This window comes from Hydra vulgaris, chromosome 09 (assembly GCF_038396675.1).
Source record: "Hydra vulgaris chromosome 09, alternate assembly HydraT2T_AEP".
Classification (NCBI taxonomy): Eukaryota; Metazoa; Cnidaria; class Hydrozoa; order Anthoathecata; family Hydridae; genus Hydra; species Hydra vulgaris.
In genome coordinates this window covers 20,961,119-20,977,477 of record NC_088928.1, presented here as the reverse complement: position 1 = coordinate 20,977,477, position 16,359 = coordinate 20,961,119, and the positions used below count along the sequence as shown (strand labels likewise).

Here is a 16,359-nt window from a genome sequence, read left to right as displayed (position 1 = left end):
TATATATATATATATATATATATATATATATATATATATACGTAAATAGATAGAAGATTAGACATATAGAGAACAAATGGCTGATAGTGTATAAATCTTTTGTTCTATACAGAATTTCAAAGTAATACACACCGCAAATTTAAAGTTTCAGTGCGTTCCACTGCGTTCACTCATTAATTATTCATGAGAAATTCTTTGCAGCATGGAATGCAGCCAATATTTTTCGAACGTTCAGGGACATGATTTAATTAACGTTAATAATTATTTATTTTGTCGAACTTCCATATATCGTGCGGAGGAAGAGAAAGAGCACGAGTTATGAGCGTAAGTAGCTAATTTAATTTCTAATTATCAAAACTTTAATAAACCTTCAATTTGTGTTTATATAAGTTAACTTAATATAAGTTAACTTAACTTGGCATTATTATCTTTTGAGGAGTATTTAAGTATTTATGGCAGCTAAGTATTGTATTTCACACGTAAAATTCTTAAGTAACATTACCCATGATTGACAGTGTACAACGAAAGTAAGAAAAAACACTAACTATACTTGAAGTGTAATTAAACTCAGCGGGTATTCTGTATAAATATTTTTAAAAAAATCTGTGTTTGGTTGATCAACTGAAATGTGACTGCTAGAAAAAAAGTTTATAACAACAATATATTTTATAGATTTAAACATTTTAAAAGAAATGTGCTTTTTTTGGAAGTAAAAAAAAAGTTAAAAAAAAGAAAAGGTAATTACCAGGATTTTTTTTCTTTAGTCTAAAATTTACTATTCTCTGTTTTATCTTAGTTTAGGTAACATGATTGTACTGTTGCCTTTTTTATTTATCTGTATGGTTGCTGGACAAGGTTCCCAATGGATAGACTCATTTCAAAAAACTATTTGCCACGATCGGTGGTCTCAAATGGACTGGCAGTCAATTATAAGACCTTGCAGACACAACAATATTTTTGGTAAAAATGTTTTAGACGAAAAACAAAGAACTAGTCCTAAATGGAGTCATACTCTCGGTAAGTAAAGTTGCATAATAGTAAATGTTAAAACAATTATGAAATAGCAATAATAATAAAAGTAATAAAACTAATGATACATAAAACAATCTTGAAAAATAAGAACAAAAATAAGTTTGGTTATATGTTCGTTGCCATAGTTTTTTGCATATTGCTGCAATAAAATCTTTTATTGTTGTAATCATTAAATGTCAATTAAAAATCTAACCTAATATATTTTTTTACAGTATAAATTTGTATGATAGGATTACATTTTCAAAAAACGGGCGAGTTTAGTAAAATTGCTATCCAAAGTCGTACAGCAGAAGGTCGTAATAAAGTTATCGGCGGAGACACTTGGAGAGTATTTATAAGGGGTGCAGACCAACTAACACCGTTTGTATCAGACATGAACAATGGTGTTTATGAAACAAAATTTATTGCTCTACAACCCGGCTTCTATAAAGCAGAAATAGCTCTTGAGTCGTCTCTTTGTGAAGCATTAAAAGACCCTCCTCAAGATTGGCTTAAAAGAGGTCTGAAAAGTATATGCATCTCAATTTTTTGTTAAAATGTTTTTTTTTCTCTTAGTTTCAAACTTTCTTTATTCAATTGTTTACTTAATTAGAGAACTAATTTTATAAATTATACTTGCGGATTATATAGACGCAAAAACAATTTTGATGGACGAAAAAAACGAAAAATTGATTTGGGAGCCCATACGAGGGGGAAACATATCGTTCAAAATAGAGGGAGCTCCAGAAAGCGCTTTCATTGGTAAAACTTGAAGGTTTTTTTTCAATCAAATACCATGTAAAACAACAACACTTTTGTTTTACGTTGTTTTTGTACTTTTAATCTAGAAAATTTTGAAAACCCTTATTATAAATCAACTACTCATAGATATGTTGGTTTAGATCTCAAAAACAATTTCAGACGATGGAAAAATTCATGCGGCTCACAGTATAATTGTGACTTACTCTGGAATGGATTTGGTCGATGGGTTAATTCAACTTGGATCCCTTATATTGATGGTAAGTTCTTTTATTATAATTTACCATACATTACCATACATATTACCATAATGGATATATATTTTATAAAGTTACAGCATAAATTATTTGAGCAATTTAATATATTTAAGAATGCGGTTAACTCACTTACGATAACAATACAATATATAAATATATATATATATATATATATATATATATATATATATATATATATATTTATATATATATATATATATATATATATATATATATATATATATATATATATATATATATATATATATATATATAAATATATATATATATATATCTTTACGTTAAATATACTCAGATATAAACATTAATGTTCTGGACAAACTTTTCCATAATATTTTACATAAAATATTTTTGGGTATTAATAATAACAATAATAATAAAAAATAAAAAAATGAAAATAGGAAGAAAAAAAATTCAAAAGTTTATAGTCGATTGAAAAAATAACTTCCTTTTAAAAAAGTTAAGATTTCATTTACAAAAAAATTAAACTATTCAAGAAAATTTGGTTGGTGATGGTGGATAAGAATTGCCTAAAATTACTTTTCAAAAATAGTTGCATCAAGAAATCATCATTTCGAAAACCGTATTTGTTTTTTGTTTAATATAAATTATAAAAAAAGAAATGGAGAAAACTTCTCTTTACATTAGTACATAAAACAAAAACATTACATGAATTAAATAGATAAATGTTTAATACTTTTATTTTCTCCTCATCGCTTTGCATGAGTCAACCACATGAATAACAAAATAAACGAGTGAAATAAACGAAAACGTAAAAATAAACGAGTGGTTTACAAGTAATAGGCATTCGTTAAATGTAGAAAAAACTAAATTTATTTAAATTTCTAAACCTAGTTAAGGTGATAATGTTCCTCTAAAATTACCTAATCTTTTAATCAATAAAACATTTATTAAAAGGGAACCAATCATTAACTTTTTAGGAGTAATACTAGATGAAAATTTGTCATGGAAACCACATATAAAGTACATAGAAAATAAAATCTCAATAAATATTTCCATATTATATAAAACTAAACCATATCTTAACACTGCTTCCTTGAATAAAATATACTTTTCATTTATTCATAGTTTTATCTCTTACCGTAATATTGTATGGGGTAGTACTAATTATAGTAAATTAAAAAAACTTTATAGTAAGCAAAAACACGCATGCAGGATTGTATTTGGTGCACATAGAACTTTTCATTGCGAACCTGTATTAAGGAAGCTTGGTGCCCTTAGTATCTATAAACTTAATATACACCAAGTTCTACAATTCATGTTTAAAATAAATTCATGTTTAACATGGGCTTTCTCCTATTGTATTTCATTCTTACTTTAGTGAATTCTAGCACAAGTATCTTACTAAATTTTTAATTAACAACTTTATTGTACCAAAAACTAATTTAAACTAAGTTTTTACCAAATCCAATACCGTGGACCGTTTCTATGAAAACACTTTTCAAAATTTATTTAAAAAAAAACAAATATTCAAATCATCTATTTGGAACAATTCAGGAAAGAATCTAAGATTCTCTTACTACAAAATGACTTTGATTTAAAATATCTCTTTTTAAAATAAATACATAAATAATATAAATTATCTAAAAAAGTAGTTATTGACACTACTTCTCTTTTGTTGCAGTTTTATTTTGATTTAATTTTATTTTGTTAAAAAATTTTAATACTTTTTTGTTGTTGTTAATCTTTGATATATTGCATTATATTTCAAGACTAATATTTATGTTATATTAATATTTATATTGTAACTAACATGTGTAAAATTCTTATTATGTACTTAGCTACTTTTCTTTTTTGTATATAAACTGACGATTTTTTCAATGAAAATGGGGCTCGATGATAAGACAGTTTATGTCTTCTGCTTGCTCCAGCTCTCTTATTTATTAACACGATATATTTCATTGTAAATTTTAATATACGGCGAATAATAATAATTAAAAAAATAAATAAATAAACGTGCTTAATGTTTCTGCCAACAACAACGAAGTTTGGGTTAAATCTTTTTTGTTATGCTCGCGCAATATTCGCAAAGTTAACACGAATAAAAAAATCACTGTACATGTTTTAATACTTGGCATGGTTTCTCGAACATTTAGAAGAGTCTCTTTTCTTCGTGCCGTTAAGGCAATAAGAATTTGAGATTTGAGAGCAAAGAGAGACTCGTAACATTAAGACGTTATTTATTAACACATTGCTTATTTTCATTATCATCACATTCCATTATTGCTTCACAGATCTGCTTGTGAGGTTTGGTTCTGTATATATACTTCTGCTTTCAATAGTTCGCGTAATTGACAGTGTTGCCTTGTTGTAATCGACAGTGTCACCTTGTTGTGGCTGATGTAAACCAGCACAACCATTTTCAGCTATTTTACCATTACTCATACAATGTAAATGCTGACTTAACAGAAGATGTATTTTGGATTAAAGCATATTTTAAATAATTGTCTTAGATATCTTCAAATCTGCAGCAATCATTCGTTTAAACTGTTTTCGATTAAATTATGTATATAGCATACAAGATATTTTCTTATTTGTTGAAAACTACGCAATCACTCAAGCAGCGCGTGATTGTTTAGTGTGTTTCCAGGTCGTGTGTGTTTTTGTGTTTATGTGTAAGTATTAGTTAACAAATAACAAATATTTTTTCAACTTTCAATCATTTTTTAGACACCGAAAACTTTATTGATACCGATGATGAAACAGAAGCTTGCTATAAACATAAGGAAGGAGTTCTTAAAATTACAGGTGATGATCTTACGCAAAGGTTAAACAAATATATAGAAAAAAGTGATCTCTGCAGTGATATTTTTACCAAATGCATTGGGTGAGTGTTTTTCTAAACAATAAATCCCGTTTTTTCATTAAAACATTAGCTTAGCAACTTACCAAAGCTCTTTTTTTTGTGTTTGTTTTAACTTTTTTTTTACTTTTAATTTCGCCTTTTAATAAATATTAGAATCCCCATAAATTTGCAACTATGTTAATAGCAGAAGCAAAAAGAACCCAGCCGGCATTTAGCCCTAAAAAGACGTCTTATGGATGTTCAAAAGAAGTTCTGAATGTCTTTTGAACGTTCAAAAGACGTCTTTTTAGGGCCAAATGCCGGCTGGGAAGCCATTTGTCTTCTTCTTGTTCCGGGCATTTTTGTCATTTTTGATTAATGATAATTTTTATTGTCATTAATCTTTTTTAATTTTTTTTATTAACAAGGTATTATAATTTACTAGGCAATTTAAAATAACGACATACTTTTTTAGCTTTTATTCGAGTTATAAACATTATATAACTTTTATTATAATTATCTATTTTAAAAAGAAACACTTATAACAAAATATAGTAAGCAGTTATTCTGTGTAATAAGCAATTTTAATAATAATTATATTTAATACATTATTATTTCAAGAAATTTCTACAAAAATGGTCCGCAATTCTAAATTGAATAAGAACTCAGTTTTGGATGAGAATTTTGTACAATAAAGCAGTTTATTGTACAAAATCTTCTAGCACATTTATGTGTATTTCTTTAAAATAAGTTACAAAGATTTAGGGGGGCAGTTCATATTTCTAATCTAATAACTTCTATATGATATATACACCCATATATACACAGCAATACACCCATATATACACAGCAAACATTGTTTTAGTGGATTTGTAGTGGACCTATATTGGCATTTTTTAGTGGTTCATTGGAGTTTTGCTCATCGGTAACTAGTGAACCTACAGTGGCAGCTACTATAAATGGTAAGCCGATAATTTTCCGACATGTTTATAGTGGCTAGTCATCGGCCAGCCACTTTTAGCGGCTGTTACTAATGGTCCGCAAAAGAATCGATGAGCAAAACTAGTGGTCCGCTCAAAAAGTCTGTATAGGTCCACTGAAATTCCGCTATAGAATATTTTCTCGGATGTAAATTAATAAAAATAACATTTTAATAAGCTTTGCACATTGATCATTTTCTAAATTCAGAGTAACAATTCAATTCCTTTTTTGTGTATATATAAATAGTGTGAGTATAATGCAGAGTTTGAGGTTACTCCACTGACCCATACTAGAAAATTGTTTTTTATGTCATAGCAGTTACACAAAATACTACCAATGTTTTTATATATTTTTCATATATTGGTATTACGAGAGTGTCACTTTTTTAAAAAAATTCCTTGCTAATACTTTCTATAATTTTTATTTTATTTTAAACAGTAATGAGAAAGGAGAACAGCCTGAAAGTTCTACATTAAAGGAAACGAAACAGATATCTATCAAAACTTATCTGCAAGCATTAAAAGAACTTCTTAAAAAGGATTATATGAATGAAGAAAGTGGTTTACTTATTAATTACGGTAACCCTTTCGCTCAGAATATCGGATTTAAACAGTACCGCTCATTCATTGACCGAACCGTTAAAATTCTTAAAGCTAAATATAAAGGTAAAGCAATATGGAGAACAATGGCTTCAAAATGGAGAGATTCTTTGGCGCCAGAGGACCATTTTAAAAACCATCAGGTGCTATTTTTTTAAATTTTACTTAAATAAAAACTCAAATAAAACACCAAAGCGACCTTTTTTTCAGAAAGCAATTTTTTATCAAAGTTTTTTTTTTTAGCGCATAAAGTTGTTCAACGCTTACGCTACTTCTGTTATGTGCAATGCTGGGATTCCAGTACTTGATGTGTTTCAAATGACGGAGTCAGCTCCTTCAGAAGACGCAGTCATCAAAAGCATTAAAAGCATTCTGACAAAATATTTCAAACAGCATCCATTGCGGGAATGCATTAAAAAAACTCAAAAAATTAAAAAGATAAACAATCTAATAACACCTGATACTGAGAATAACTTTAAAACTTTGCTTGAAAAAGCATCAAGCTCTGATAGTTCCGTAAACTCAATCAACAATGCCACAGTTTCTTCTTTATTTACTATATTGTAAAATATTTTTTTTTTACATTTTGTATTTAGTCTGTTATAATGTAGCTTGAAATGCTTTTATAGGGCATTTTATCGTACATACCTTTCATACCTTTAATATGTGTATCATTTGATAGTATGCAGAACATACACGTTTTGGAAACACTTCGTTTAGAAAACAAGATTTTTATAATTGTAAAATATATTATTATATTTTTATTTCATTTTTCCTTTTCTTTGCTTTGTTATTTTTTTAAATCTATTGTTTGTTCTAACCGGAACAGGTTATATATATTAATAATATAAATTTAATTTAGTTATAATTTTAAAACAAATACTTAGTAAAGCCCGGAATTTTTTTTTTTGTGTGTACGAAAATAATTTCATTTAAATGAAATTATTTTCGTACACAAATTTCGATCACAAATTTGTGATCGATAAGTTAAAAGGGTATAGAATAAATATAACAACAAAACTTTTGTACGTGTGTGTGTCAGTGCGTGCGTGAGTGTGCGCGCGCATGTGTGATAGCATAAAATTATAAGAAACAATAAAGTGTTTAAAATACGCATAAAACACCCCAGGCTGTAAAATCATGAAATGAAACTGATCAATTAGTGAACAGTTGAAATAATATTATTTGTATAAAACGAAATGCTTTGCAAATGCTACATTAAATCCATTTACTTAATTTTTTGTTGTTCAAGTTTCCACTTTAATTTTTATTTTATTTAGGTTTTTGTTTATACAATTGTATACAATTTATAAAAAAAAAACGTTTCTAAAAAGTTTTAATAAATGGTTTAAAAAATTTTAATAAATAGAAGCTTACATAAAAAAAAGTTACTTTGTCACGTTGTCAGAGTTCTTCATATTTTATGGACCTGCACGTCCTTTAGAACATGTATCACTGTTCTAATAAATTTTAATCTAATCTAATCTAATAATATTTTCAAATGATATACCATAAACTTTAAAAGTTACAGACGTTTTAAACTTTTAAAAGTTACAGACGTTTTAAACTTTAAAAGAACTTTTAAAGTTTAAAAGTTACAGATGTAAATTACAGAACTAAATTTTTAAAAATGGCCAAAGTTACCCCGCTGGCCAAAGTAACCCCGGTTTACGGTATATGTCTGAACTAGTTTATTGATTTACTTTATTGATATGATAACAAAGTTCAACTAATGTAAAATGATTAACATGAAAGATTATGGACCAACTATGCTAACCAATCCATTAACGAAGAATAAACTATTGTATGAGAAAAATGCGGGAATTAGTTTACACAACGGTCTGCATAATAGTTTTAAGACCATAGCGCTCTTAAGTGCATCTAAAGCTACTTGTTAACTTAACGACTAATAACTTATATTCATAACGAAGATGAGTTTAGCTTCGGGAATCGCTCAAAGAAATAAGCGTATAAAAACGGCAATATATATGAAATAAGTAAACAAACAAGAAGTTTACCTGAATCGTTGAAATATCTGTTTTTTTTCCTCTTTTTAATTTTAGACAATGTTTTTGGTTCAAAAGTTCTTTTTTTTTCACATTTTTTTAAAATTCAAACCAATAATATTTTACTTGGATTTACTATTTTTGCGGTTACTACCACTACTATTACCTCTTTACCTCCGGGCCCCAGTGCTACAGTACCGCCACCCCCCTCCTTTTTGGGGGCCATGGCTGTTTATTTAGGTATTTTTTTATATTCAAATCAGCGTTTAAGGTTTTATAAGTGGTAAGTTTTATGGTGTACTTTTAAAAACACAAGAGTAGATTGCTTGCCATTTTTTTACACTTTTTTTTTTTAACTTTTTATTTTTTTACAACATACCTTTGTATATATCTCAATAAATCAATGTTTACAAAACACTAGTTCATATATATGTAAAAAATTCCACAAAAAATATATAAATAAATGCTACTGTACCACACTTATTTACAAATCATAAAAAAAGCTAATAATGGCGTTTTTAAAAAATCGTAGTTTATAAAATTGCTAGCTATTAAAATGGTTATGAAGATATATAATCTAGATGAAATAATAATAGTATATAATCTATATAAAAAGATATAATAATAGAAAATTTAATAGTATTGTTAAGCATTGTTTCTGCAAAACTCATCGTTGGAAAGAATAACTTGTAGAAGACTAAAGAGTCATATCATCGAGTACCTTAATTTAATGGTTTATACGGTCATCATTGTTAAATAATAGCGAGTGGTACGCATAAATGTTTAATACATATCAATAATACAGTTTGAATTGAGTATGAGGTATTTTGATTTTTTTAAAAAAATGATAAGATTAGTTATTGTTTTGAGTTTTATAATTTTTTTTGTGTTTGTATAACATAATAAAATCCTTTACAACAAGTAAAATCCGTAAACTTTTATTATCTAGGCTTTGATAAATTCAAAGTCTAGATAATATAAATAAATTAAAATACAAACAAAGGTATCTAAAAAAAATTCCTAATGATCTTATCGCCAGCATGATCTTATCGCCAGAATGATCTTATCGCCAAAACCTTTTTTCAAGCACAACATGTATTACAATACCAGAAAGAAATAATACTTATAATATAAATATACACATTGTATCAAAAAGTTTCATTACATTTTGTATAACTACGTAATCAAAAGTATTCAAAAATATTTTCAACTGAGAGAATGAAGTTTTTTAATTCATTTTTGAAGACTGGAAAAGTAATCGATAAATCAAAATTTGGTATCTTATTTCTATTCCAGTTCTATTCCAGAGATATGGTGCACAATATGAAATACAAAATTGATTTAATCTTGTTTTACAAAATGGTTCATTTAGAAAATTATTATTTCCTAACGTGTATTTGTTTATTGGTTTCAAAAAATAAAAAATTCTTTAAAAACTAAAGCGCATAAATCTTTTTTTCACAAATAAATGAAGCATAAATCATTAAATACATTTAATTTGTATACATTGAGTGTTCTCGTTTCCATAAAAATATTATAGTTTGCGAGAATCGATCTGAGAAAATTGATAAAACGCATAGCGTGTTTCTGGGTAAAGAGATTTTAACCTACTACCCCTGTACTACCCCAGACAATAATTGTATAATTAATATACCTGTAAATAAATGAGCAATAAAGTTATGTTAAACTTTTTTTATTTAAATATATTCTAACCTTGTATAAGATTCCAATACTTTTAGACACTTTAGTGCCTATGTAATTAATATGTTGCTTCCATGTGATGTTCTCGTGAAAAAAAACACTTGAAAATTTTGTTACCAAATCTCTTTTTATTTCAACTTTTTAATGTACCATGTTTTTATATTGTCACCAGTTGCATTTTTTATTATTTATTTATTTTTTTAAATAAATTTTTGTACTGATTATTTTTAAAGAATTTGATTAAAGATTTTATTTTTTGCCGAAGATTATTTTTATGTCACTAGTGATCCATGGACACTGAAAAATTGTGCTTTTACTTGCTTTTCTGTAATTGGGAAGTTATTTTAAAGAACTTATTATAAGCCGATTTGGTGTGTTCAAGGTTACATTTTTGTTACATTTTTTCCGACCTCCCTGCCGGTAGTGTGTCTTTAAATTGTTGGATAGTAAATTTATTAACTATTTTTTTATAGATTTTGATTTTAGATTTATTAGTTTTTGAATCTTGGAGAAGTGAAAAGTATATAGGTAAGTGATCAAATATACCTGCCTTGATTATTCCTGCTTTTAGCGATGAATTGTCAAATGAATTAGTCAATATATTGTCTATTGCACTTGATAACTATTGAACTTAAAAGCATTTGAATTAAATTTGTGATATTAAGAAAGTATTTTTGTATATATTTAAGGAAGGGGGAAGATCGTTGAAAGCATACAGGTGCGTATGCACCTGTATGGATCCTAAACCAGTGGTTTTACAGCCTACGTACTTTGTGGATGTCCCTAAGTACTTTTCTTATCAAAGCATGGCTGCGTTTAATAATCTAATTACGACTAATATGGAAGACCCCTAATTATTTTCAAACAGTGAATTAAATAAATTAATAATAATTTTAAAAAAAAGTGAAATTGGACGAGACTAATTTTTGTAATGTTACCACCATTTAATATTGGTATAACTTTCTTTTTTGCTTTTGATGTGCTTTTTTTATTTGAATGTTATTCATTTATTATTAAAACGTTATTAATAATGCATTGTTGATGTTTTTTTAACATTGATGTCGTTTTTCTTTGCTGCATTTTTATTTGTGAGTATTACCTTCTTATAGATTTCTTTTTACTTGCTATTTTTTAAATACAACAGCAATTTGAGGAGCCATTTTCAGCGAAGAAAATTCAAATCTTACAACTACTAAAGTTTCGTATAATTTTTAAGCACCCTGATTAATTTACTTCATTCTTTTTCAAACAACATGCTATGTTATATATAGAAATACAACAACATGCTGTGTGATATTCTGTGTTTTTAAACAGCATGCTGTATAATATATAGAAATGCAACAACATACTGTGTGATATTTTAAACAGCATGCTGTATGATATATAGAAATGCTACAACATACTGTGTGATATTTTAAACAGCATGCTGTATGATATACAAAAATAAATAAATAAATATATATAAATATTTTTTTAAATCTAAGGGAGTACAAACATCCCCCTCCCCCATTGCCCCCACCTTCCCTATGGATCCGTCCCTGCATGTCAGTACTATTTGCTGACAAAGTATTAGCAATTTCAATGTTGTCAACCGGTGCGGCCCGCATCTTTTGCACCCCATAGGACGCCACTGACTAGACTATAGGTAGAGCTTTATTTAATCTTTTTAAAAAAAGACTTCTATGAGTGCAAAATGTTAAATAATGCTTGCAACAAATTAATCACTTATCAACAAGCCCAGATAAAGGGTTTTGGGGGTCGGGTGCAAAATTTATTTGGGGACCCCATTCCTAAAACCATATTTTTAAAAATGAATGCAGCAAAACACAATTACTTTTTTACTCATAAAGAAATTTTTCTTGCTTTCAGTTTGGAAAAGTCAATTACGATACCTTAAAAATTTATATTTTGTAACAGAGTTTTATCAATTGTCATTAAATAAAGACAATTTAAACGACTGTTTAACATTAAGGAACGGAAATTATTTTTAACTCTTGCCATATTCAAAAATGCTCGCCCTGCCCTATAATTGGTAATGGAAAGGGTGAGAAAAATCCGATATGCAATGTCAGCATTTGGAAAAACTGATTTTAACTTTTTTGTACGAATTGCTTTTAAACGTTCTAGTGCTGATATTCTCATTTGCCATAAACATGGAAAATTGGACAGTTTCATCATGGAGTTGTGTACCTAAGTCTGAAAAAATAAATAATACACAAGGATTTAGCAGCAGCAACAATGACAGGAACATTCATGCTTGGAAAACTAGTTTGAAAACCAAACTTTTTCTCAGCAGACTCGTAAGCAGAAAGCCTTTGTTTTAAGCAAATTTTAAACTTGTCTCTAATAGGGAACAAGTGTTTATTTCTAAATTTGTGACCGCCACTTCAGACCATTTCATTCACTGTATATATACTCATTAATTCCTACTTTGCACACCTTTCACTGTATATATACTCATTAACTCCTACTTTGCACATCTTCTTTTTTGTACTTTCATGCTTGTACTGCTTAGGTATAATGTTTGAGAACCTTCCAGCGCATTCCTGAATGTCATGAAAATCTTCACAAACTAATGTCACACATTTCAAATTAGATTGAAGCAATTGCACACCAAGAGCTAAATCTGCACTTTTATTTTAAATTTTGATACCAGTATCACCAAATTGTAACATGACTCTGCGCCAAAGCTTTTTATAAAAGTAACATCCAAAGCTTCTTCATAAAAGCAACATCCAATGCTTCTTCATCTAAAGTTTTTATTTTCATTAAAAGTGGAGTAACTGTAATTTGTGGAACTTTAATAGAAATAGCTCTTGCTGACCATCTTATCCGACTTAACTTTTGATAGTAATTTTCCTACCCTTTCTGCACCACTTGCAAGACCAGAACAAGTTATCTGCCATTGAAGAAACCCAAAAAAATCCAATTGCAATTGTCTCACAGCTGTCAACAGCATTTATACCAACTAAATTTAAAGAACGGATTTGGATTTTTATATTACAGTTGTGCTTGCAGTTGATACATTGTCATATGACCTACAACAACCATTGTTAATGTTTAAGCCAAACTCTTTCAATCTTTTCTTGATTGCATCTGTCAAAGCCTTCCCATTAGGTCCACAAGAAGACTCAAACCCAATAAATTTTTTTTCACAATATCTTCCTTGCTTACACATCGAATGATTATTGAAAAGGAATCAAAGTGTGCAGTTTCAGGTAATAGAGGCAACAAAGTAAAACAGTAAAAAGTATTAAATTTGGGACGCTTTGCTATCAATGGATTGCAGAACATTTTTTGTTATTAAGAAGACAATTTACTCAAAAATTGTCAATGAAATGTATGAAAAAAATTTTCTGCCCTAACTTTCTCAGTTTTCTAAATGTTTAGCAAGGAATAGGTCAAATTTTGAAAGAACTCCAAGCCTCCGAAAAATTATCGATTACTGAAGGCGTCTATTTCTTCTGAGTCATCTCTAAGAGTTAGACTTCGACTGCACAAAAATTGTAAAATGTGACCAGTTATCGAATACAGTTCTCTAGTTGTCATCTGAATCTTAAAAAGGCAGCAGAAGAAACAAAATATTTTTCTAGTTGATTGTGAATAAATAAACTCTTTCAAACTTCACTATTTTTTAACTTGAAAGAAAAATAGTTTTTTGTACTTTTAGAAATCTTTGTCTGCAACATTTTGGTCCGGAATTTCTTTTTTTAGAAATTCTGTAGTATTTGCGCTTCTTTCAAATCTTTTCACTATCCTGTGTCTGATAAACATATTGAAAAACTGAGCTAAAGCAAAAAAATAACTGTGCCGTTACGTTAACTGTTTGTTTTCAGTAATTTTATCAATCAAAAAAAAATACATATATATATATGTATATTACATTAAAAAGTTAAAAGTAAAAATATACATATGAAGAAAACAAACTGGAAGCCATAAAGCTAATTACAAAAACAGATTATAGACATAATCTTTTATATCTGAAACATAAAGCCAATTGCAAAAACAGATTAACATGCAAACCTTCTTATCCCGCTCAGTCAAAGGTGCCGAAATTAATCTGGCATTGCTTACCAACTGGCTCTCTAATCAAACAGCTTTCTAATCAACTGGCATTTATAATTCATCGCAAATACTTGAATATGCTTTCTGCTTAAATATAGAAGCAGGCCCACTTTCCTCCTATAGCATTTTGTAAAGTGTGAACTAAAGCAAAAGTGTGAAGTTTATTTACTAAAAAAAATTAACAACTTTGGCCTAATTATTTATATATTACTAGATATACTAAAATTCTACAAAAAAAAAAAAAAATTGATGTCAAATTTAAAAAGTCACAACTGATTAACAATAACCACATGCCACAGAGTTGACCTCATGGCAACATTTGAAACAGATAAATTGTTAGATAATACCTAGGAATTAAAAGGTTTGTTGAAACTCAGTGGCGGATCCAGCACTTTTTGATCTTTGAGATAACTAACTTCCAGACATGGAGTTAACTCCAAACATTTATATGTTTATACTTATGTCAAATAATGAGGGTTTGCAAAAAATTGCGATGATTGGAGGCTGGGAACAAAAAAGCCCCAAAATTTTTGCAACACCTGCCCCAAACGTGAGAGCAACAAGTTGATAAAATATTTTTTGTACTTTTCTCAATTAGACTTATATTCATCAATAAATTTTAAGTTTTATAGAATTGTTTCTTAGCGTTCAAAAATTATGACCATGTAAAGTTTAAACCCCCCTCAATTTGAAGGGGTTGTAATTTTTATATGGTCATAACTTTTGAACGCTAAGAGATAATACTATGAAACTTAAAGATTATCGATTACTAATTACTAGTTAAACTAGTAATTTATCTTGCAATAAGAATGAACAACGCGTAAAAATAGTTTTGGTAGCTAATGAAAATAGCAATTCTATTTTATTAAATTCTATTTGTAGTTTTGAATATTTTTATAACTCAAATTTTTTAATAAGATTTTAATCGTCTTATCTGAATTTTTATAATTCTTTAGTTAAAGTTTTTAAACTTTGTTATTACTTGTGTTAAAAAGATTCTCTGGATGGTCAAAATGTTACAAGCGGTTTTTTCAAACACTGTTTTTATAAAAACTGCAAAATAACAAGCTAATCTTAAAATTTATGTTCTTCATGTGTGTGGAAGGTGTCCTCCTTTCCTTCGATTCTCCTTAGATCTCAATTTGATGACCGATAAAAAACTATTTATTTGTTTGTTCATTTTTTTTAACTTATATTGTATAAAAATCAATTAGTTTTGAGATTATTTCTGGAAAATAAATTTTTTCCCATTTTTTTTACCAATGTCACATATTTACATTTAAAAATTTGAATAAATAAATATTAACTTTATTTTGACACGCATAAGTAAGCGTCGGTGGTGTAACGGTTAGCATTGTTGCCTTCCAAGCAATAGATCCGGGTTCGATTCCCGGCTGACGCAAGCTTTTATCTTATTTTATTTTTAACATTAAAATACCTATTATACTTTTAAACAAACAAAAATCTTTTTCTTCCCTTATGTGAGCGTAAATGTGTTAATCAAATACTTTTTTACTATCTTATACTAAATTTAAATTAAGCAACAGGTTTTCTCGTGTTCGAAAGATATCATCGCGTAAAACTAAAGTCGCTTTTTATTAAAGAGAGGAAGTTTTTTTGTTTTTTTTCTTTCTATTTTCTTTCTATTTCTTTTTATTTTGTTTCTTTATTTAAGAGAGACTGATTTAATCTTATCAATTCAAATTATGTTTATAAACATAGTTCAAAATGACAAGTCAGTGCATTTAGACAGGAATAGGTTTTAAGAACATTAAAACCGGAGCATTAAAGGCAGGGGGGTGCAGAACGTGAGTCACCCGAGCAAATTGCTCGGGGCCCCGGACCCTATTGGGGCCCCCAACAGCGGCAATAACATTCCAGGTTTTTTTTTCCTTCTCTTTTTCCCCATCAAGAGCTTTAACTTACATAAAAAATAAAAATAGCTCATTAAGTTTAATGAAAATTGCCTCAAAAATGAGCTTGAGATCTTATAATTTTTTTAAAAATAAATTTAGCGTTGCGTAATTTATAGAAGATCCCTGCGGAAGAGCTTTTGTTTAAATCTTTTCTACATGCTTATCTTGAATTTAGCGGGAAAAGTTATAATGTGTTTAAATCTTATTTTAAAAATGGGGTATTTGGATTAGTTTTTT

General features: G+C 28.2%; 1 protein-coding gene and 1 non-coding gene across 3 annotated transcripts; both read left to right on the top strand.

Moving 5' to 3' along the window:
- The first annotated feature begins 110 nt into the window (after window positions 1-110).
- Window positions 111-7,203, top strand: LOC100211432 (uncharacterized). Of its 2 annotated transcripts, none has more exons than XM_065805026.1 (8): window positions 111-324; window positions 797-1,017; window positions 1,263-1,532; window positions 1,663-1,773; window positions 1,914-2,030; window positions 4,740-4,896; window positions 6,274-6,577; window positions 6,678-7,203. In XM_065805026.1, exons 2-8 carry the CDS (start codon window positions 807-809, stop codon window positions 6,999-7,001), a joined length of 1,494 nt encoding a protein of 497 aa, XP_065661098.1. In that variant the 5' UTR covers window positions 111-324; window positions 797-806; the 3' UTR covers window positions 7,002-7,203. The 2 variants fall into 2 exon arrangements, with proteins under 2 accessions (XP_065661098.1, XP_065661097.1); XM_065805025.1 differs by having other exon boundaries at window positions 224-324; window positions 802-1,017.
- An 8,333-nt stretch (window positions 7,204-15,536) lies between these two features.
- On the top strand, window positions 15,537-15,608 carry trnag-ucc (transfer RNA glycine (anticodon UCC)). The gene has a single exon. It is a non-coding gene; the product is annotated as a tRNA-Gly (tRNA).
- The last annotated feature ends 751 nt before the right edge of the window (window positions 15,609-16,359 follow it).